General features: G+C 39.9%; 1 protein-coding gene across 1 annotated transcript in view; it reads left to right on the top strand.

Annotated features, from left to right (window-relative positions):
* Positions 1-23,043, top strand: part of LOC136885635 (T-cell immunomodulatory protein) — a 328,519-nt gene that overhangs the window by 189,329 nt on the left and 116,147 nt on the right. Inside the window, exon 7 of the mRNA XM_068230710.1 lies at positions 8,576-8,845. Coding sequence (XP_068086811.1) covers positions 8,576-8,845 — 270 coding nt within the window. The remainder of the gene's footprint in view (positions 1-8,575; positions 8,846-23,043) is intronic.

Raw genomic sequence — 23,043 nt, 5'->3', positions numbered from 1 at the left:
TTTTACTCCGCTGCCATGTCTAAGAACACCTCTTAAGTGATTTATTAAAATTTTCTCTATTCTCCTTTTCCGTGGCCTTATTAAATTAAAGAAGAACCACTCCAAATATAGTTTTCCTAATCGATCTAATACCAGCGCCACTGTCTTCCGGCTTCACCTTGCTGCGGATATCCTTCACAACATCTGCAAAAGTCTTGCCATTCATTGGTTTGATAAGTACAGCTTCTGAGCGACTTCTTATAGTTAAACGTTTCCATTACTCATTCTTTTTAACAGTTTCATCTGTCTTCTTCTGCCTCTGTTCCCTCTTCTTCTTGGATACGCCATTTCCCATTTATCCTATTCTACGCTTCTGTTTGTGGTGCATTGTACTACCTTCTCTTGAACAGGCAAATCCTTTTGCAGTAATAATCTAGTTGATTTCCAACCTTTTCTGTGCGTAGATCCCGCATCTAGAGCTTCCTCCACTTTCTTTAAACCTTGCTGAATTTTCATCTTCAGATTTTTCTGCTGAATTGCAAGAATATTTTTCAACAGGCCCGTGGCGATTTCCAGTTGTTCTTCCTCTTTTAACGAATACTCCATTATTTGTTGAGTGATATCAAGGCTCAAATTCATTTTCTCATTTCATTCAATCCTGCTATTGCATTTATCATGCGTGCACTCCAGTTCCATAGATGCTGGAAACTCCGCGGAGTCACTCTGGATGCCACTTCTGACATCATGCCATATAGGGAGTCCAGCTGGCTGTGACTCATGTCGCGGTGAAATATCTGTTCTGTGTTATTTTCTATGAAGATACTAGGTAACCTAAAAACGCAACTTCACTAACACACAATATCAAACTCTTGAACTCCAAACCAACCACCATAGCTTATCCTATCAAATATCAAAAGTACGCACACTAAACACTACTTATACTCACTTTCCATGTCAATACACGGATGACCACCATCGAAAGCTTTGATCGTTGCATGCTCAACAGACCTACTGATCTTAATAATAATAATAATAATAATAATAATAATAATAATAATAATAATAATAATAATAATAATAATAATTTTTTTTTACGAGGGATTGTGGAAAATCTTCAAAAAGACACTTGTGAAGGGTCCGCACTCCACAAGTGTGTGGGATTCTTACCCACTAAAAACCACACACCCTTTTCCCACGATGTGAGTCATCACCCCGGAACCGCTCTCGCATTACTTCAGGGTGATATCGTGCTTTGTCTTTCAGACGTCTTCTTTCTTCATTTCTCCTTTACGAATGTTCATATGCTTCCAGATCCTTCTTCTTCTGACGAAGGATGTCCTCCACATGTACTGCCACGCGATCCCAGGATTCCTGGTTTCGCAGCATCACCGAAATAACATTATCTGTTGTCATTTCTCCTAGTTCAGTTTCCACACATCTTCTCTGAATTGTCCAATGGCCGCATACAAAAAAGGTGTGATATACGTCGTCAATATCATCGCAGTATATGCATGCTGCGTCACTCGCTCTGCCCACTTTATGCAGGAATTTCTGGAAATATCCATGTCCTGTTAGAAGCTGCGTGAGGTAGTAATTTACTTCACCATGGACCCTTTCAACCCAGATATCCAAGCGTGGTATCAGTCGCTTGGTCCATTTGCCTCGAGGGTCACTTTCCCATCTGAGTTGCCATCGCCTCATCAGTTGACTGAAGGCGCGCTTCTTTGCACATTTCTTTCCCAGCTCTCCTTTGGTATGCCAGATTTCATGCCGCTCCAATGCAAGTAGGTCTATTGGGGCTATTGCTGCCACCGTGAGGATTGCCGGTTCGGAAACAGTGCGGTATGCACATGCAATACGTAAAGCCGCTCTCCGTTGTACGGCAGCTATCCTTCTCCGATACCAAGCAAATCTCAAGGATTCAGCCCAGATTTCAGAACCATATAGAAGCACTGACTGAACCGTCGACATGAGAAGACGTCGTTTACTGGATTTCGGACCTTTAATATTTCCCATTAATCTGCTAAGTGCAGTCATGTATTTTACTGCCTTGTCTGTCACTCTCTGAATATGAGTCCAGAATGTGAGCTTGGAGTCAAGTGTCACTCCTAGATATTTTGTGCTCGCAGATGTTTCTATCACTAACTCTCCAACAGTCATTGGTACAAGAGTTTCGATCCTTTTCCTCGTCAGAAGAACTATCTCCGTTTTGTGTTCGGCTAATGTTAAACTGTGGCTCATCATCCATTCTTTTATGCGCCGCATCACCTGGTTCAGTTTAATTTTAGCCATTTCAACATTACGAGCTACTATCAAGGCGGCCACATCATCAGCGTAGCCCACAAGCTTCGTATCCTCTGGCATCTCCAAACGTAACAAGCCATCATACATTATGTTCCAAAGATCTGGACCAAGGATCGATCCCTGCGCTGCACCAGCCGTCAGACGCTTTGTCTTTTCCCCATCTTCCGTATCATACAACAGAGTGCGATCTTTGAAGTAATCTCTCATTATGCGCATAAGATATTGTGGTAGCTTGAAAGTTTCTTCAAGAGCTACCAACATGTCGCTCCATCTTGCCGAATTGAAGGCATTCTTCACATCCAGGGTCACAAGAAGTGTCAATTTACGGGAATGATGGTTGCCCATTTGTGCCCTTTCTGCTGTATTCACCACCTCCCACACTGCATCTAGCGTCGAGTGTCCTCTCCGAAATCCATGTTGGCAAACAGATAAATCCCCTGCTAGTTGAACTGCTGAGAGGATTCTGGGCTGCAGAAGTTTCTCCAGGCCTTTTCCAGCTGTGTCCAGCATACATAAAGGTCTATAACCACCAAGTTTTCCTTTGCTGATCAGAACCAAACGAGCAATTTTCCATCGGGGACTAAAAACACCCGTTTGCAGGCAATGATTGTACATATTCAGCAACAGTTCTGGGCATAGTTCTGCTATTATCTTTAGCACTTCTGCAGGTATACCATCTGGTCCAGGAGTTTTCTTGTTTCTAAGAGAGCTAATAGCTCTATTCAGCTCTTCTACAGTAAAGAGGGGTATATCATCCAGTTCTTTCTCGTCGTCACAGTCAATCCTCTCTGGATGGTCTGGGAATAGTGTATCCACAATTTGTTTAATTGTTTGCGGATCCGCACTTGGGGTTGAAAATGTCCCGAGTTTCTTCATGACAATCTTATAACCTTGCCCCATGGATCATCTTCTACTTCTTTAGCCAGTGCCCACCATTTATCGGCTTTACTTTTTTTGATTGCATTACGGAGTTCCTTCTTCGCTGACTTGTACTCCGCTGTGACTGAGGTATTCTCTTGACTGCCTCTCATCCTCTGAGCCCTGCGTCGAAGTCGCAGACAATTCTTTCTCAGTTCAGCAATCTCTTCGGTCCACCAGTACTCTGGGCGCTTGCTGTTTCGCGGTCTCCTTCGGGACATTGAGGCGTTGCATGCTTGATGGATTAGCTGCATAGTGAGTTCAACACATACACCAGCTGCTTCTTTCCCTCTACGAGCAAAACATTTTTCAGTTATGTTATCTATTCCATTCCGAATTACATCAATGAACTTTTCCTTGTCAATACCGGCTATATTCCACCGTGCTGGCCTGCGCAAGATGTTTCTTTCTTGAGGAGATTCTTGGAGCAGTCGAAAGATGATGTATTGATGATCGCTCCCCGTGTAGTTCTCGATCACTTTCCATTCGCAAATCTTAGGCGTAATATCCTCTGATGAGAAGGTTACATCCGGTATTGTTCCCTGACATCCTGGCCGTCGAAATGTTGGCACATTTCCAATGTTGTTGACCACCAAACCTGTTCTGGCTACCATCTCCATTATACGACGTCCTCTGGAGTCTGTTTGTGGCATGCCCCATTCCAACGCTTGAGCATTTAATAATAATAATAATAATAATAATAATAATAATAATAATAATAATAATAATAATAATAATAATAATATTTTTTTTTTTTTTAGCAAAAAAAAGCAGTATATTCACACCGGACTAGTTGCTAGCCCTAGCCTATGAAGAAATTTTCGGAAGTATCCATGATCTGTCAAGAACTGTGTGAGATAGTAGTTCACTTCACCATGATTTCGGGCAACCCATACGCCCAGAGAAGGTATCAGTCTTTTCGTCCATTTCCCTCTAGAATCATCTTCCCATCTTGTTTGCCATCGTTGCATTCTGCGACTATGAGCCAAAGCCTTTGCCCTTTTCCTTCCTAGCTCTTCTTGTGTGAGCCAAATTTCTTGTCTTTCGAAGGCCAACAAGTCAATGGGAGCTACTGCTGCTACTACTAGAATCACGGGTTCTGATACTGTGCGATATGCGCAAGCAATTCGTAAAGCTGCTCTCCGTTGTACAGCCGCAATTCTTCTCCGATATTTCACAATTTTTAACGATTCAGCCCAAATTTCCGAACCGCATAGCAGTATCGATTGAACAACCGAAATGAGAAGCCGCCTTTTACTAGATATCGGTCCCTTGATATTTCCCATGAGTCTGCTCAGTGCAGTAATGGATTTCGCTGCCTTATCTGTTACCCGTTGGATGTGGTCCCAATATGTAAGCTTAGTATCAAGCGTTACACCAAGATATTTTGTGCTCCTAGTTGTTTCGATGGCTATCTGTCCGATCTGCATCGGTACAACAGTATTAATCCTTTTCCTCAATAATAATAATAATAATAATAATAATAATAATAATAATAATAATAATAATAATAATAATAATGGCAGTGAACATAGCATGTCATATGATATCATCACTTTAGAACATACCAAAATCTTAAACACATTTAATAGTATTTTGTTTTTGGGCTCGGTGCATGGATGACATCTTTGCCTTATTAAACCATGATTCTGCTAATGCGACCTCTCCTCTATCTGAGTTAAAGTTAAATGCTTTAGATCCTTACATCAACTTCATGTTATAGTCTGAATCCCAACAAAACTTACATTACTTGGAACTAACCATAATTAGACATTCCAGTCAACTGTCCTACCGCATAAACAGAAAACCTACTCAAGCAGCCAGTATCATCCAAAGAGAATCCCTACATCCTCAATCTCTCAAAAAATCTCTCATTAAAATCTTCATACTACAGCATGGTCAACAGAGCCTTCACCATCCTGTTATTGAGGAAAGACCTGCAAGAAGAATTAAATATTATCTGCTCAGTAGCGAAATTCAATGGATACAGTAAACAGTTCATTAATAAAATAATCAACATGACCATACGACATCAACATTCCACTCTAGCTAGAGAATCAGCTCATAAAAAAATAGTATTCTTTACGTTTAATAGCGAGAATATATATCAAATTACTAACATTTTTTAAGAAGTACAATCAGTAGCTTTTAAAACCAACATTAATATTTTCCAAAACACATATGTTATCAACCAACACAACAAATTTTTTGACTCCGGGGTCTATAAACTAAAATGTAAAATCTTTTATGTCTCATCTGTTGGTCAAATGGGCTGAAGTTTCATGACATGGTACCTGGAACATGTTAATGCCATAAAATACAATTGGTTTTCTGCTATAGGACAACATATGTCAGATTTCAAACATAGCTTTACATCCATTGATCAAGACTTAAGCATTCTAAAGGTCAAAAAGAAAGGAGTCATGCTTAACATTCTGGAGAATTGTCACATTCATTTGGAGCAACATTTCAATCCCAATTGCAATATTAATGAAATATCTCAAAAATCTAACATTTTTGTGTACAATCATCCCCATATATAAAAAACGCAAACTTAAAGGCTGCACCCACCTATCCCCCTCTACCCACCTGCCTTCCACCTTACTTATCCCTCCCCTGTCCCTCTGCAATAGCCTCGACTTTCTCTCTCTCTCTCTCTTGGTAGTTAGTTCGCCGTAAGCTTTCGAGTGTACTTACACATCGGACGCTGAGCATTAGGAAGTGAGTCTCACGCAGCTGCACATATTTTCATACTCTTCTTCTTTTTCCCCCTTTTTTAAATCTCAACAATTTCTTTTTTAAATTACTCTCATTTTCTCTCTCAGACATCTACTCCATACCAATGCATTGACAAAGGATCCTTTTATTGGACTAAAAGGGCCACAGATTCAAGCTGTAAATGTTCCCCTCAGTCTTGTAATAACTCAAAAATTCACATCATCTATTCTCCAAGAATTAACTTGCTTCAGTTTAATCATTTCCCTCAAACACGTCTATCAACTGACTTCAAGCTAAGACAAGAACTAGGAAGCAAATATATGATGTCTCAGTTTTAGCATGATAGTTAATAGAAAATGAGTTTTAATGTGTTTTTTCATCCCTGTTTTTAAATGTATTGTCCCAAATTCATGTACATAATTTTATGAACTGACATTCTTGTTATCCCAATATAGGGACACAAATTGTTGTACAAGCCCCATTTAGCTTTTGTAACTATCAGTTGATCAATTTAAAACCTTGTGTACCGAGCTCGATAGCTGCAGTCGCTTAAGTGCGGCTAGTATCCAGTATTCGGGAGATAGAAGGTTCGAACCCCACTGTCGGCAGCCCTGAAAATGGTTTTCCGTAGTTTCCCATTTTCACACCAAATTAAAGCCATGGCCACTTCCTTCCCACTCCTAGCCCTTCCCTGTCCCATCGTTGCCATAAGAGACCTATCTGTGTCGGTGCGACGTAAAGCAACTAGCAAAAAAAAAAAAAAAAAAAAAGCTTGTGTAGGACTTAGTGTGCTTATGGACATATCGTTTCATTGGTTTCAATTTCCATGATAACAAACATTAGGACATGTCAAGTGTTTTCAATTTTATGTTTGGTGATTGTTTTTGTGATGCTTGATATTATTCCTGTTTTATCATTTATGGCTGAAGATGATCTCATAAGGAAAAGAGGTCAAAACTAGTCCCACAATGAATAAAGTATAGATACAATGAATTAATGAGTTGGTGGACCTTTCTTACCTTGAATTGTGACATCTCCTTTTCCCTCCATATAGTCTGTTCCCCAACTCCTTTTTTTTTTTTTTCAGGACCTTCCATATCTTGCTTCTGCAAACACTATACTATTATATTGCCTTTTCAATATTCAAGAAGGTCATCATTACATCTTTTCCATATTCTTAATGCCATGGATTCTCTCATAAAATGAAAGATTTGTGTTTGATTTGCTCTTCCTCAGCTAGTTGGTATTACTTTTATATAGTTGGTTCTCTTGTAACTTGAGGTCTGGGTTGCACGATGATGTGAGTAAAGTCCGTACTCAGAATCTATGAAGTATGATTGTGCATGACATCACTCTAGACAGGGCAGAGTCTGACTACGCATACTTCCTTTACTTTTCCCTGCTAGTCTGGGGAAGGAAGCATGCAAGGTAAGATCACTCTGATGGTCCTCCCACATACTGTTTTGTGTGTAATGTAGACCTGCAGAACACATACCATACTCTGGTGTGATGCACGTGATTTCTCTTAGACTACCATTATTTCGACCGGGCGAGTTGGCCGTGCGGTTAGGGGCACGCGGCTGTGAGCTTGCATCTGGGAGGTAGTGGGTTTGAATCCCACTGTCAGGAGCCCTGAAGATGGTTTTCTGTGGTTTCCCATTTTCACACCAGGCTGTACCTTAATTAAGGCCACGGCTGCTTCCTGCTTGATATTAATAATAATAATAATAATAATAATAATAATAATAATAATAATAATAATAATAATAATAATAATAATAATAATAATAATAATAAATCAGGGAAGTCCTTTGACCCTTCAGTGTCATCAGAGTATTTTGTTCATGATGTTTTATTTCAGATAAAGAAAAGAGAAAGAAGCAATTTGAGCAGCTGTTAGGGGCAGTCATTTAAAACTCCCAGGCCTTTCTTGTCCCATCATCGCCATAAGACCTATCTGTGACAGTGCGACATAAAGCCAATAGCAAAAAAAAAAAAAAGAAAGAAAAACCTACCATTATTTTTACTGGGCGAGCTGGCCGTGTGGTTAGGAGCGTGCAGCTGTGAGCTTGCATCCCGGAGATAGTGGGTTTGAACCCCACTGTCGGCAACCCTGAAGATGGTTTTCCGTGGTTTCCCATTTTCACACCAGGCAAATGTTGGGGTTGTACCTTAATTAAGGCCACGGCTGCTTCCTTCCCACTCCTAGGCCTTTCCCATCTCATCGTCACCATAAGACCTACCTGAGTTGGTGTGACGTAAAACAAATTGTAAAACAAAAAAATATTATTTTAAAATATTAGTATGCAGCTTTTATTTTCAGTGTGAAACATGCTCCATTTTTGCATTTTGGCATGTTCTTTGCTTCAAGACAAACAGCCGTATGTGTAGTGGTGACGTGTTTGTTCCCTCTTCCACTCTATTCCTTTTGTGCCGACTCATTTACATCAGCCATCTATGATAATGCCTGCACAGAAGGCTTGTTTTTCCACTGCTACTTCACAGATTCTCTGTACAACCTTTAGTATACCTATTTTGAATTTTCATTAATTTCGTGTGATTAGTGTCATAATTAATATATTTTGTTTAGCTAATTGTCTGAGATTGTTCATTTTCATTGTTCAATTACTGATTGGTGAGAATTGTGTTGTTACAGTGACGCTGATTGTAGGAAATGCTGAAGGTTGTGTGAAATCAGTGGAACTTACTGTGAAAAGCGGCGATATTTCTTGTACTGGTATGACAGATGTGTGGGCAGAGAAAGACCGTATGCGAGTGCTCTGTATTTGCAGTCTGCCAAATGACCTTAAGAATGATACCAGGGTTATTGCTGTAACAAAAAACAGCTATATAGTTACCTTCTTATTAAAAAGAAACGAAGTTATAGCAAAATGCCACCGGCTTGTTGGGAATCTTAATGTATCAGGTAAGTCCTTTGACCCTTCAGTGTCATCAGAGTATTTTGTTCATGATGTTCTATTTCATATAAAGAAAAGAGAAAGAAGCAATTTGAGCAGCTGTTAGGGGCAGTCATTTAAAAATATACACCTGGTGGAAAAGCCTATCAATTTCGAGTCAGTTACATGTAGTCATCACACCTGTTGAGTCACTTATCCCACTGTGAAGCAAGACAGAGTGTACTTCTGTGAAGGAAATTTCTGGAACCGCTGTAGAACAGTAGCTTTCATTTCATCATCTGATGTGATTTGTTGGTGTCTGAAGGCCTGTTTCAACTCTGCAAATGACACTTCCCAAAAGCAGTACAGGGCATTATGCTTTTATTGTCCACCTCAGCTTCCATTGTTGGATGCGTTTGTGAATGGTTGGCTGTTGAGAGTGCTCTTGCATTATTGCAGTGATAAAGTGGTGAAAACCTATTGAAATTGTGTGTGTGCATGTGTGCGTGCTTGTGTGTGTGTGAGATATATCCATTTAGTGCTATTCATATACTGGTGTTTAGTGCTTGTTGGTAGAAATTGCGAGTAGTGAAATTTATTTGAATTTTATAACAAGTAAACCAGTTGGTGCTTGTAATGATGGCACCAAATCTTGTGGCCTGCCTTAATTTGTGACAAAAACTAGTCACCCTGCAGCCGATATTCATGCAGCTTCCGCTAAGCAATGGCTCATTCGACTATCATCAGATATGGGGAATCAACAGGATTCAGCATGCTAGTGATGATGTGATGGATGGTACTGAGGCACAAGTTGCCAGCACCCTGGTGACATCCTCAGTGAGATGTTGATTATTTCAAGTCAATTCATTGTCACACATTACAAAAATGTTCATCAATTTCTATGGTTATTCTGGGTGGTGGTTGTTACTAAGGGAAGTAGTCTTTCTGGAAAACATTTCTGTTACAATTGTGGACTTGTGCCAGGTGTCCAATAATCACTGTACACTGCTTTCATCTGCATATGTATCTTCCTACATCCAATACAATGGAACCTTGACTCTGTTTTAGGAGGGACAACAGAAAAGAAATGTATAATAAGGCGTGATGGAAGTGCGGGAAACCAGAGAATGAATTAAAACCATCGACGATTTGGCTAACGATCACAATAATGAAATACTGTATGTATAATTATAATAATCTTACAAAAACATAAATTACATGAGTTCAAAATCTTGATACTTTGAATTCAGTTTTACTAGGGAAACTTCATCACTTTTTGATGAAAACTTTCTTTCAGGTCAGCAACTTTGATCAGCCAAGCTCTTTGAAAAATATGCTACTAAATAATGTCAAGCTGAGCAAAAATCAATCACAAGAATTTTTATAGTTCTCTAATCTAATAAAATAAAGCACAGCTGATACAAATCCCTTCCTTTTTTTAATCTTCCCTTGTTATTTGGCCACTATTATATGTAGTATGTTTCTGTAAGTCTTGTACTGCATAAATTACCATTAGACCTACTCGACTCCGAAAGGTTATGTTGTTCTCGGGAATATGGTTTTGAATGCAAGTATTAATTCTCAAAACAACTCAAATTATTAGACTCTGGCTATATGGGGGTGTGATGTGATTATAAGAACTCACCAAGAGAGTTCTCTCAGCCTCTCACACCTCAATTCTTCCATTTCTACCTACATGCGGTGCCCCTGTTAAGCCGAGCAACCCAGTGGAAGATTGGGTATCCAATCCCAGTGGGAAACTGGGTCGGTGAGCAGACAGGAATGGTGGGTCAGTGGTAGGCAACGGGAAACCACCACTGTTATTTTCTCAAGACAACCTCATGGCTTTACTCAGTCTCAAATTAGATTCCAGAGTGAGTCCCCCCAGTCGGCTCTCCGAGGAGGACAAGGTTGAGAGGAGCTTTGGTATATGAAGATCTGTCTAAACTATCCTTACGAGTCATCAGAAGAATAGCAACCTGGAATGTACAAGGTCTCTTGGAGACGGGAAAACTTCACATCATTGAAAGAGAAATGGAACTTCATGATCTGGACATACTTAGACTTAGTGAGACACATTGGAGAGGCTGTGGCCATTTTATGACTCAAACAAATAATACAGTATATTTTTCTGGAAGTGAGGATATGAGTCATAATGGTGTTGCTGTAATAATTCCAAAGAATCTTAACAATGCTGTGATAGAATCATCTGTATTAAGATGAAAGCTTCTCCTTGTAATATCGACATCATTCAATTTCACTAGAAGAGAAAATAGAAGAATTTTATGACCATCTGGAATATACCATCAGTAGGATACCTAAAACGGAAATGTTAGTCATCCAAGGGGATTTTAGTGAGAAGATAGATAAGACTATAGATGATAGACATATGAGACCTATGGTTGGACTGTTCGGTCTGGGGGTGAGAAATGAATGCGGAGAGCGTTTATTAGAATTTTGTGTGAATAACAACTTATCTATCTGTAACACCCTCTTCCAACATCATCCAAGGCGTGGCTACACGTGGATTTCTCCTGGGGATAAGGTTAGGAATCAAATTGATTTCATTTTGGTGAAGCAACATTGGCAGACTTCAATCCTGGATTGTAAGACCTACCCTGGAGCAGACTGTGGTAGTGATCATATACCGCTATCTTTGAAAATGCAGATAAAATTGAAATCATTGAAGAAGGTGAGAGTAAAATGGGTACGGATTACTGACAAACATATTCTCCATGAATTTGGTGAAAGAACAAGAACAAAATTCCAGCAAGTAGCGGAGGAAAGAGCTTCTTCTCAAGCATGGGACAAGATGAAAGAAATCATCAATTCATCCCTTCCCGAACTAGTTCCTAAGATCCTTCAAGCAAAACATCCCTGGATTTCAACATCTACATTACTATTGATTGAAGAAACATGGTATATAAACTGCAGAAGATGAGGAAACATACAAAGAACTTTGCCAAAAAATACAGAGTAATTGTAGAATTGACAAAACACAGTATCTTGCCAAAATCTGTAATGAAATAGACCACCATCACAAGCTAAATGAAACATGTGACCTTTACAAGAAGATAAATAGCATCATCCGAGAGTTCAAACCACGTACATGGGTGATTGAAGACACACAGGGAAATGTAATTGGTGACAAGAAAGAAGCAATATCCAAGTGGAAACAACACTGCGAAACTTCATACTGCAAAGGTAATAGCATAAGAGAAGAGAACAATTGTATGGAATGTGACATAGAGCCTATCCTATTTAGTGAAATTGAGAATGCCATCAAACATTTGAAAAACAACAAAGCCCCAGGCATAGACAGTATTACTGGAGAAATGCTGAAAGTAATGGGAGAAGAAGGCCTCCATGCTTTACATTCAATATGTAATAAAGTGTGGAAAACTGGAGAACGGCCTAAAGACTGGACTACATCTGTTCTTATCCCCCTTCACAAAAAAGGGTCAGTTAGGGACTGTTCTAATTACCGCACCATAGCATTAATATAGCATGCTAGCGAAGTCCTGCTGTACGAGGACGGTTTGAAAAGTTCTCGGAATCACCGCTAGATGTCAGTGCTAGAGCAACGAGGTTCCCGCGCAATAATCGCACATCCTTTGTGAGTAAACATGTGGCGTGTCAGTGCTCTAGCTGCAGGAGTGTGGTAGTGGCGACTCTTTGTTGTTGTTCCCGCGTAGTGATTTGTGACAATGGAAAAAACTGAGATTCGAGCAGTGATTAAATACTTTGTAAAGAAAGGTATGAAAGCAAAGGAAATTCATGCCGACTTTCAGAACACACTGGGGGACTCTGCTCCTTCATTTTCAACTGTTGCCAAGTGGACCAGCGAGTTTAAATTTGGTCGGGAGAGCTTGGATGATGATCCGCGTAGTGGACGGCCAAAAAGTGTAACGATCCCAGAATTTATTGCAAAAGTGCATAAAATGGTCATGGAGGATCGTCGACTGAAAGTGCGGGAGATTGCTGAAGCTGTAGGGATGTCTTCTGAACATGTATATTATATTTTAACCAAAGAATTGGGTATGAAAAAATTATCTGCAAGATGGGTGCCGCGGCTCTTGACATTGGACAATAAACGCACCAGATTGGAAATGTCTGAACAAAGTCTGGCCCGTTTTCAGTGCAGCCAACAAGATTTTTTGTGCCTTTTTGTGACTGCAGATGAAACTTGGGTCCACTACTATACCCCAGAGACAAAACAGCAGTCAAAGCAGTGGAAACATGCTGATTCACCATCACCAAAGAAAGCAAAGGCAGTGCGTTCAGCCGGAAAGGTCATGGCCTCAGTTTTCTGGGATGCAAAAGGCATTCTGCTGATAGATTATCTTCCTACTGGCCAAACAATTACGGGGCAATACTATGCAAACCTCCTAGACCAACTACAGGAAAAGATACGCGAAACAAGGCCGGGTTTGGTAAGGAAAAGGTCATCTTTCATCAGGACAACGCTCCGCCGCACACAAGTGTTATTGCCATGGCAAAACTTCATGAACTGGGGTACGAATTGTTGCCACATCCACCTTATTCACCTGATTTGGCACCATCAGACTTTCATCTATTCCCCAAGCTGAAAATGTTCCTCGATGGACGGAGATTTTCTACAAGGGAAGAACTGACAGCTGAATTGGAGAGGTACTTTGCAGGCCTGGAGGAATCTCTTTTTCAAGATAGGATCAAGGCATTGGAACATCGCTGGACCAAATGCATTAGTCTACAGGGAGACTATGTTGAAAAATAAAAGCAGTTCCACCGAGATAAGATATTTAATTCTAGTACATTCCGAGAACTTTTCAAACCACCTACGTACATAATGAATCAATGACTAAAAACTTTCTTGCAATCTCAGATTTCTGCTGAACAAGCAGGTTTTGTGGCAGGTAAAGGTACTTGAGAGTCAATAACAAATATGAGGCAGATAATTGAAAAATGCCGCGAGTTCTGTGTCCCTGCCTATATTTGTTTCCTCAGTTATAAAAAGCGTAAGCAATTAGAACCATGAAACTACTTGTAATTAGTACCATCATGCAGGGAACACCACGGGTTGCATTTACTTGTGAGCAGTACCACTATGTTAGGTACGCAATAGGTTTGTGATTAGTTTTTTTTTTTTTTTGCTATTTGCTTTACGTCGCACTGACACAGATAGGTCTTATGGCGACGATGGGATAGGAGAGGCCTAGGAAGTGGAAGGAAGCGGCCGTGGCCTTAATTCAGGTACAGCCCCAGCATTTGCCTGGTGTGAAAATGGGAAACCACGGAAAACCATCTTCAGGGCTGCCGACAGTGGGGCTCGAACCCACTATCTCCCGATTACTGGATACTGGCCGCACTTAAGCGACTGCAGCTATCGAGCTCGGTGGTTTGTGATTAGTAGCGACAGTGTGTGAATTAGGAGGTGGGTCCCACAGTACCTGTGATTAGTCACTTGCAATATAAAAAGGCCTTTGACTGTGTCAAATGGGACAAGTTGTGGGAAGTGCTCAATGAATATGGAGTCCCAAACCACTTAATGTCATTATTGAAAGGTCTTTATAATAGTCATAATGCAACCATAGGGGTGGATGGTGAATACTCAGAATTTTCCAATGTGACAAATGGAGTCAGACAAGGTTAGATATTTGCACCACAACTCTACTATATCTACGCAGAGTATGTAATGAGAAGAGCGCTGGATGGCTGGGATAGTGGAATTTCAATCGGTGGTAGGAAAAATCAACAATTTACGCTTCGCTGATGATACTACACTCATTGCAGGAAGTGGACAAGAACTTGATGAATTGCTCTCTACCATGAACCTGCTACGCCAGCGTAGCAGGGGGAGAAGTGATACTGTACTCCCATGTGGCGCGTCCCAGGTGGCAGATAGGGGGGTCCTAACCGGCTTGCCGGTGGACTTGAGGGAAATAAAATACCTCTCGCGGACCAAACACACACACCCTGTGGGTGGGGGATGCAGACAAAGAATTCACCCACGGTATCCCCTGCTTGTTGTAAGAGGCGACTAAAAGTGGTGACCAAGGGATGATCCAATTAGAACCATGAAACTACTTGTAATTAGTAACTCCCACTATCGGCAGCTCTGAAAATGGTTTTCCGTGGTTTCCCATTTTCACACCAGGCAAATGCTGGGCCTGTACGTTAATTAAGGCCACGGCCGCTTCCTTCCCACTCCTAGCCATTTTTCCGGTCCCATCGTCGCCATAAGACCTATCTGTGTCAGTGCGACATAAAGCAACTAGCAAAAAAAAAATGTAATTAGTACCATCATGCAGGGAACACCATGGGTTGAATTTACTTGCGCGCAGTACCACTATGTTAGGTACGCAATAGGTTGGGATTAGTAGTGACAGTGTGTGAATCAGGAGATGGGTCCTACAGTACCTGTGATTTGTACCCCTATATGAGCGACACCATGGTTCTGCCTTACCTATGCTCAGCTCCCACTATGTGAGGAATTCCACGGGATAGTATGAGTCCCTATGGTTAGTCCACATAGGTTTGCGTTGCCTGCAAATAGTGTCGCAATGTGCGATACACCATAGGTCTATGTTACATGTGCGCATTATACTACCTGTGAATAGTACCATAATGTGTGGAATACCGCGAGTCTCCGCTACTTTTGATTAGTACCGCAACATTACACATAGCATGGTTCTACTTTCCTAGCGATAAATACCATTATGAGGGGCTGATGACCTGGAGTTTGGACCCATTTTGACTATAAGCATAATCGATTCAGCATCGTGCTATAGAAGCAGTCCCTTGGTAGGTAATACTATTTTTTTGTGCCAGCTTCTGTGCATGTGATGCACTGTGGGTCGGATCTACTGATCGTTTTAAATTCATATCCATACATCCATTCGTTCTTCTCCCTCATGCTTTGAATTCTGGTCAGTGGAGGATTTTGGACTTTTAAGTTGTCATTTCATTTCATCTCATTGCGTACCATTAGGAGCCGATGACCTCAATGTTAGGCCCCTTTAAACAACAAACATCAATCAATCAATCAATCAATCAATCAATCAATTAATTTCTCTCTAGAGTGATAATCATTAGTTCAGATTTTGGTCTAGAAATTAACATGAAAAAGACCAGACTAATGGTTATCAACCGACAAAGTCAAATCCCAATCAAAATAACAGGATGCCTGAAAGATGTGGAGTTGGTCAGTGATAGTGTATATCTGGGCTCCATAATCAGTAACACGGGGAATTGTGATAAAGAAATAAAACGACGGATTGTCCTAGGTCGTGCCGCAATGGTTAAACTTACAAAGATCTGGCAGAACCGGGCATTATCCAAAACAGTGAAAATACGATTGGTGGAATCACTGGTGTTTTCTGTTTTCCTGTACGGTTGTGAGACCTGGACTGTGAAGGCTAGTGACAAGAACCAAATAGATGCCTTTGAGATGTGGTGTTGACAGAGAATGCTCCGTATACCATGGACAGAAAAAAGAACAAATGCCTCCTTTATAGAAGAACTGAGCATCACAAAACATTTATCTTCCCGCGTTAGTGAAAGTTGCCTCCAGTTCCTGGGACACATTTTGAGGAGAGAAGGAGACAATTTAGAAAAGGCCATTCTGCAAGGCAAAATTGAAGGCACCAGACCAAAAGGCAGAACAACAAGTAGATGGTTAGACCAAGCAAATAAGATCACCAGTCTACCTCTTCACAATATCTTAAGAAGAACTGAAGACCGCTCAGGATGGAAAAATCTCGTTAAGGATGCAGTTACTAATGAAGTAAAGAAATGAGGTTACGATGCTCAGCAATGAGTAAACTGACTGATGATGATGATGATGATTCATTTCTACCCTTCACTAATCATATGTCACAAATTGGAAACAAAAACTCATTAAAACTCAGGAAATTTTGGTTTATTTGTGCCCCTGAGTTCAGCTGTGAAGCACATTGCATACCTGCCAACTTTTACAGTTTATCCATAAAATTTGTGGAAATTACAGCGTTTTACAGTTTTACGAAGGATGGTGTCATTTTACAACTTCGTGGACAAAAATGTGAAACGTTAACATTCGATAATCACCCCACTTCCGTACAATCGATTGTTTGCGTGGGTCGAAGGCAAGTCCACAATAGTCGATAACTCATTCTTTGATATGATTGGTATTTTTTACCGTGTGATGTTTGTATCATCATTGGAATTGAATTTAAAGCCGGTATAACAGTTCTTCCATGTGAATCTTAGGTGTCGACAGGTTCTGCTCCACAAATTCTTTGTTCATTTCCGTTCGCTTGTTGTGATTTACCATATGCTTTTACCACGCAAGTGTTGTTCTTTGTTCACGAAGTTGGTGTTCCTTGAATGTTTTGGCCTTTTAAGGTTATGACATATTTTAATGAAGTGTTTGAGTTATTGTGTTATAACTTTGTGCTTCACAGTTTCCTGTATTCCTTGGACTAATTACATTCGTTCCACATGTGTTTGTGTCTTTTATCATGAGCATATTCTTTGTTCACAACGTTGGTGTCTTGTTCGTTTAATGGTTTAAGACTTTGTATGCTTGGATGAAGTGTTTGACTACCTTGAGTGTTTATGTTATAATTTTATGTGATGTTCAGTGATCCAGGTTCCCTTTGATGTTTCAGTAGACACCGAGACATTTGTTCTTGGACATTTTTGTACGCTATATTCCTATTGTAGGATTCATGAATAACTCCAACAAGAAACAGTACTTCCAGACATTTAAAGAATAATATTCTGTTGATATTCCATGAATACTAAAATCAAGAAAGGGAAAAAAAATTGCCTTTTGCACGGTATTTGGGTGTGATATTAATATTGCACATGGTGGAAGAAATGATTTAAGTAATCATGTGAAGTGCAGTTATATCGAAGGAAGATAACAAGAAAATCAACACCTTTTTTATGCATAACCTGGAAATGTTGACAGTGATATCCTTAGGGCCGAGTGTCTGTTAACTTCTTTTTGGGGGAACACAATGTGCCCTTAAGTGCAGCTGATCATGTTGGTGCTTTATTTAAGATGATGTTTCCCACATCAGAAGTTGCAAAGAAATATAGCTGTGGTCACACGAAAATGACATGCATTGTAAATAAAATGGCAAAATATGCATCATCTGAAGTGCCTTCAAAACGGAACATTTTCTTTGGCAACAGATGGAAGCAGTGATACGAATGCCAAGTTGTATCCTATTGTTGTTACAGTACATTCTATGATATTCCACAGGAAAAAGTAGTGAGCACTGTGCTATGCATACCAGCATTATATGGGGACTGAACAGGGCCAAACATAGGTAACCTGATGTTATCACAGCTGAATTCTTGTAACATACCAATTGAAAACTGTGTGGCTTTCTGCTCCGACAATGCTCCTGTTATGATAGGACACAAAAATGAGGTTTCAGCAGTTCTGAAGGAAGTTCAACCAGGTATTGCCATCATAGGTTGCATTTGCCATCTGATTAATCTAGCAGCTGAAAAAAGTGCTGGAAGATTACCACTTAAAGTGGATATTATCAACACTCAAGGATGATGTGTTAAAGCATGTTCAAGTTGGTAGGTTAGACAAAATTGAAGATGAACAATTTTCTTCTATTTGTATTTTCTTGGAAAAGTTTCCTATCATGTTATGCAAGGAAGAGAATGGAACTACAGATGAGGTGGTGAATGAGCTTCGGAGGCAGTTCACAGCTCTTCAGGTAGACTATACTTTGACTGCAAATCAAGATGCTGCAAGTGATTCCAGTTGGGCACAAATATCAAGAATTCGTGGAGTCAATGGATTTTTTAAGTATAACCGAATTTCTAGAGTAATGCTCTCTATTCTCACCATCATCATCGGTTTGTCCTTCCAGCAAGCCGGGTAGGTTGCTATTCTCGCCATACCCCATAGCAATGCAGAATTTGAACGTATTTTTAGCCTTGTGAAGAAAAATAGAACAGAGTTCAGATCATCCATGTCCAATGAATCTCTGGAGTCTATTTCTGTTTTGAAGACCAGGAGTTCTGGTCCCTGTTAATGACAAAACCTTTTCTCAAGACTTTTTGCAGGAGGCTAAAAAGGCCACAACTATGACTTTAAAGTCAAACTAGCATGTGATATGCAGTGTGTATTATATTATTTCCTGCCTATGTTACGTTAAACAAGTTTTATTGTGTAAAGCATATCTGTTTAATTTATCAAGAAACTCCTGTTATGTATACTCCAAACCAAGATTCACCACGCCTGCTGTTGTTTAACATGGATTTCTTCTTGATTGTTATGTTCATCTAAAAATCATTGGCATATGATGTAAGTATGTATGTATGTATGTAAGTATCCTTTTTGAAGCATGGATTTTGTATTTTGTAGCCCAGAAGTATTCTTATTTTCATCAAGCCAGGGTATGTCAAAAATCATTAGATATTTTGTCATGCGTGAGTTTTACTGATAGCCCTTTTCAAAAGTTGGCAGGTATAACATTAAGACACTTACTGTACAAGCCAGTACAGATGGGGAATGGTACCAACTCTCTAAATGTTAGGCTGCACATATAAAATGATTGCGGGTTTTATAAGGATATTTTGGCGTAAAAATGTAGATGTAAAATTCCCCATCTTATATTTGGGCCAATATGGTAATATCTCAAGACTTCCCATAGCTTTATACATTCATCGGCAAAAAAAGTGAAATACTACGTATTTCAGACAAAATTTAGTGTTGGTCCATTGAAACCTTGTATAAATTAAATGTTATGACATTTTACGCTCCGGGGTAGCGCAGTACTGCGGGGTGTTCCATTGCCAACAAATTCTGCCAATCAGATGGGCTTTGTGTGGCAGTGTTGCTAAATCTGCATGTGACTGAAAAACGATTTGCGAGCCATGCTGAGAAATCAGCATCAAAACAAATACAATGTTGCTTTTAGTCAGTGTCACCATAGCGTACTTGCTTTGGCGCGATCCTGTCAGCTCACAGGTCAGTATTCATACCTCTCACCTGGGAAAGTTTTATTCTTCAACTGGTGCTCTTATGCCTGTCTTAAGGCGTGTACAGATTTAGTACCACCACCTCGCAAAACCCATTTGAATTCTCCTGTGAAGTGATCTGATTGGCTAACTTCAGCACCAGATAAAATGACAGTGGTACAAGATATCGAATTATTTTTTCAAATTATTTATCAGCATGACCAACCCTCTAACACTTACATACCTGGTTCACATTGTTTCTGTCCACCATGTATATTCACAAGAATAGTCTCTACTTTCTAAAACCTCACAGCGGGATCAAGAGAAAAATAAGAAAAATAATACTCAAAATTCTTGCACAAAAGGAAAAGCAACAGATAGAAAATTATCTTCTGCTCATATAAGTGAAAGAGAGACAATAGTCATTACTGAAATTTAAATGGGTTCAGTTCATTTACAGAAAAAAAGCCATCACAGTCTGATATATGTACATGGATATTAAAGCATACGTGGGGATTAATTAATGATTGACAGAGCATCAAAGTGAGTGAAATAGATAATGTTAACAATATCAAGAAATATAACCAGAACAAAAGAAATCAATAAAGCATTGTATGAGGATAAGAATATATATATATCACATACCTCTTTGAAGAAGCAGAAGCCCCTATGAACTTGAATGAGCCCAGAGGTCTACTTAAAAAGGTAAAACTCTTAACAAGGAACTTCAAACCATTCAACTTATCAGTCAGAGATAGTATGGGAAGGTTACTGACCGAGATTCTAAATAGATGGTGGTCAGTATTGTACAACCCTAATGGAAGACAAAGAAGTTCAGAATACAGAAGGTTTAGAGAGGGCTCAACAGCAAACAGAACTGTCAGTCTTAAAGTGCAAAGTGGAAGCAGCTTTACAGAGACTTATTAATAACAAATCAGCTGGGTCAGATGGAATAGTAGCAGATATTATAAAAGTAACAGGAGAACCCAGGAATAACATACTGTTACAGATCTGCAACAAAATATGGAGCACTTGCAACTTGCCAATTGAGTGGAAGGAATCAATATACATCCCACTACACAAAAATCAAAACAACCATCTCTCTATTAAACCATACCGGCAATAGTATGTTAAATATTGTATAAGAGCGTATGAGTACTATGTCCTTCCACATACATATGCCAGAGCAAGCAGGCATCATACCAGGGTGAGTTTAGTTTGCCTGCTATGAGGGTAGCCTGGAAACTAATGCACCACATATTTTTCTTCAACAATTATTTATTGAACACAATGAAACTTATACACAAGAAAGAATTATGTTTTTTCTACACTGCCTATTTTTCCACATAATCTCCTTACCGTTATATGGCCTTCCTCCAGCGAGACACAAGGGCATGTATGCCCTGTCGGTACCACTCCTTGTTCTGTTCATGAAGCCATTTCTTCACTGTCCAAATCACCTCTTCGCCATCGTGACCTTACCAGTGGAAGCAGTTGCTTTGAATTTTTTGTTCTGTAGAGAGTCAGGATGGTGCCATTTCATCAATTGCAGTTTTGTTTCAGGCTCAAAATGGTGAACCCAGGTTTCATCACCCATCACAATTCAGGACAAGAAGGCTTCCCCCTCAGCTTCAAAATGTTGCAGTAACTCAGAAGAAATGTTTTTTCTGAGAGTTTTGTGTTCCTCCATAAGACAGCGCAGAACCCATTGTGAACACTTTTTTTTGCATAATCAAGAGCACTGGTGATATACCCACACTTCCTTTGCTGATTGAAAGCTCCTGTGCCAACTGCTGAGTCGTTCTGCGCCGGTCCTTGCAAATGAGCACATCAGCACGCTGCATCTTGTCAGGTGTGACACGTGGGTGGCCTCCCCGACCACTGCAAATCTTGGAGCTCTGCCGAACTGCTTTCAGATGGTCTCAACCTGTGTGCCCAGCGACTAACTGTACTTCTGTTGACTGCTGATGCTCCATAAACTGCACATAAACGTTTGTGAATGTTTCCAGCCGTTTCTTGCTCCGCAGTGAGAAATTCTGTGACGATACGCTACTTGTAACGTACATAACTTACAGAAACCATGTTGAACCATTGCTGCAAGTAAGCTATCTGTCGGAAGAAGTGGAAACTTTGCATTCGCACTCCGAAAACTTCAGAGAATTCATATCTAATGTTTTGCATTCGTACCGTTGTTGGGGGCTGAGAAAAAAATTGTGGTGCATTATTTTCTGGGCCACCCTCATATATTCTGTTTCCTTGATTACTCTAAAGCCTTTGACAATGTTAATTGGAACCATCTTTGGCAAGTGCTTGAGGAAATGGCAGTACCAAGTCAAGGATTCAAGATGGCGACTACTATGTGTGAGTCTGTGATATCTGTGATGGATAATGGTGTAAGATGCAGTGAAAAATGTGGCAAATGCAGAAGAGTAGTTAAAAATGGGATTCTGTTTCATAAGTGTGATGAATGGTACCATTTTCATTGTGCAAATATTGTAAATAGGTCTGATATTGAAGAAAGTGTGTGGCTGTGTCCCGAGTGTAAACAAACTGATAGTGAGGTAGAACAACAAGAAAGAGAGACTTACGAATCTATGCTTAAGATTTTAGGAGTGCTACAAGAAGACTTATGTGCTCTGAAACTTGAAAATGAAAGCTTAAAGGACAGAATAAATAAACTGGAAGATAAAGAAGACAGTGGAGAAGAAAGATCGCTGTCGACAGAAGTGACGCGTAGCCATTTTAGGCCTAATGTTAAACATATGGGAGAAACTACGTACAACTTAAAACCGGGAAAAAACTCTTTGCAGTGCCAAAATAGATTTCAGTCATTGCAACAAGTTCCAGAAGAAGACGCATCAAGTTTTCCGAATAATTTTAAATCCAGTGGAGGTAACCTACAGAAGAAGAAAACCAACCGGAAGTCAAGATCGCCAAAAATTCATCTCTACGCAGACAGTCAAGGGTGGGGTATGGCAGAAGGCATCAAGGATGAGCTGCATAATCCAGAAACTGAGGTTTTAGGACTAATAAAACCAGGTTACAAAACTGAATACGTCCTTTCAAGTTGTGATCCTGTGTTAGAGAAGGATAACTACGTGGTGATTGTGAGTGGTACAAATGACATTGCTGCAAATGAAGGTGAGGAACTAATTACGACCCTCAGAGGTAAGATTTCAAAACTACCTGACTCAAAAGTAATTGTAGTTAATGTGCCACCCAGGTATGACCTTATAGAAGACTTGTGTGTGAACAAAGCTGTACATGATGTAAA

This window comes from Anabrus simplex, chromosome 1, assembly GCF_040414725.1.
Source record: "Anabrus simplex isolate iqAnaSimp1 chromosome 1, ASM4041472v1, whole genome shotgun sequence".
Taxonomy (NCBI): domain Eukaryota; kingdom Metazoa; phylum Arthropoda; class Insecta; order Orthoptera; family Tettigoniidae; genus Anabrus; species Anabrus simplex.
The sequence above is the reverse complement of the archived record's forward strand: the minus strand, read 5'-3'. Positions and strand labels throughout refer to the sequence as shown.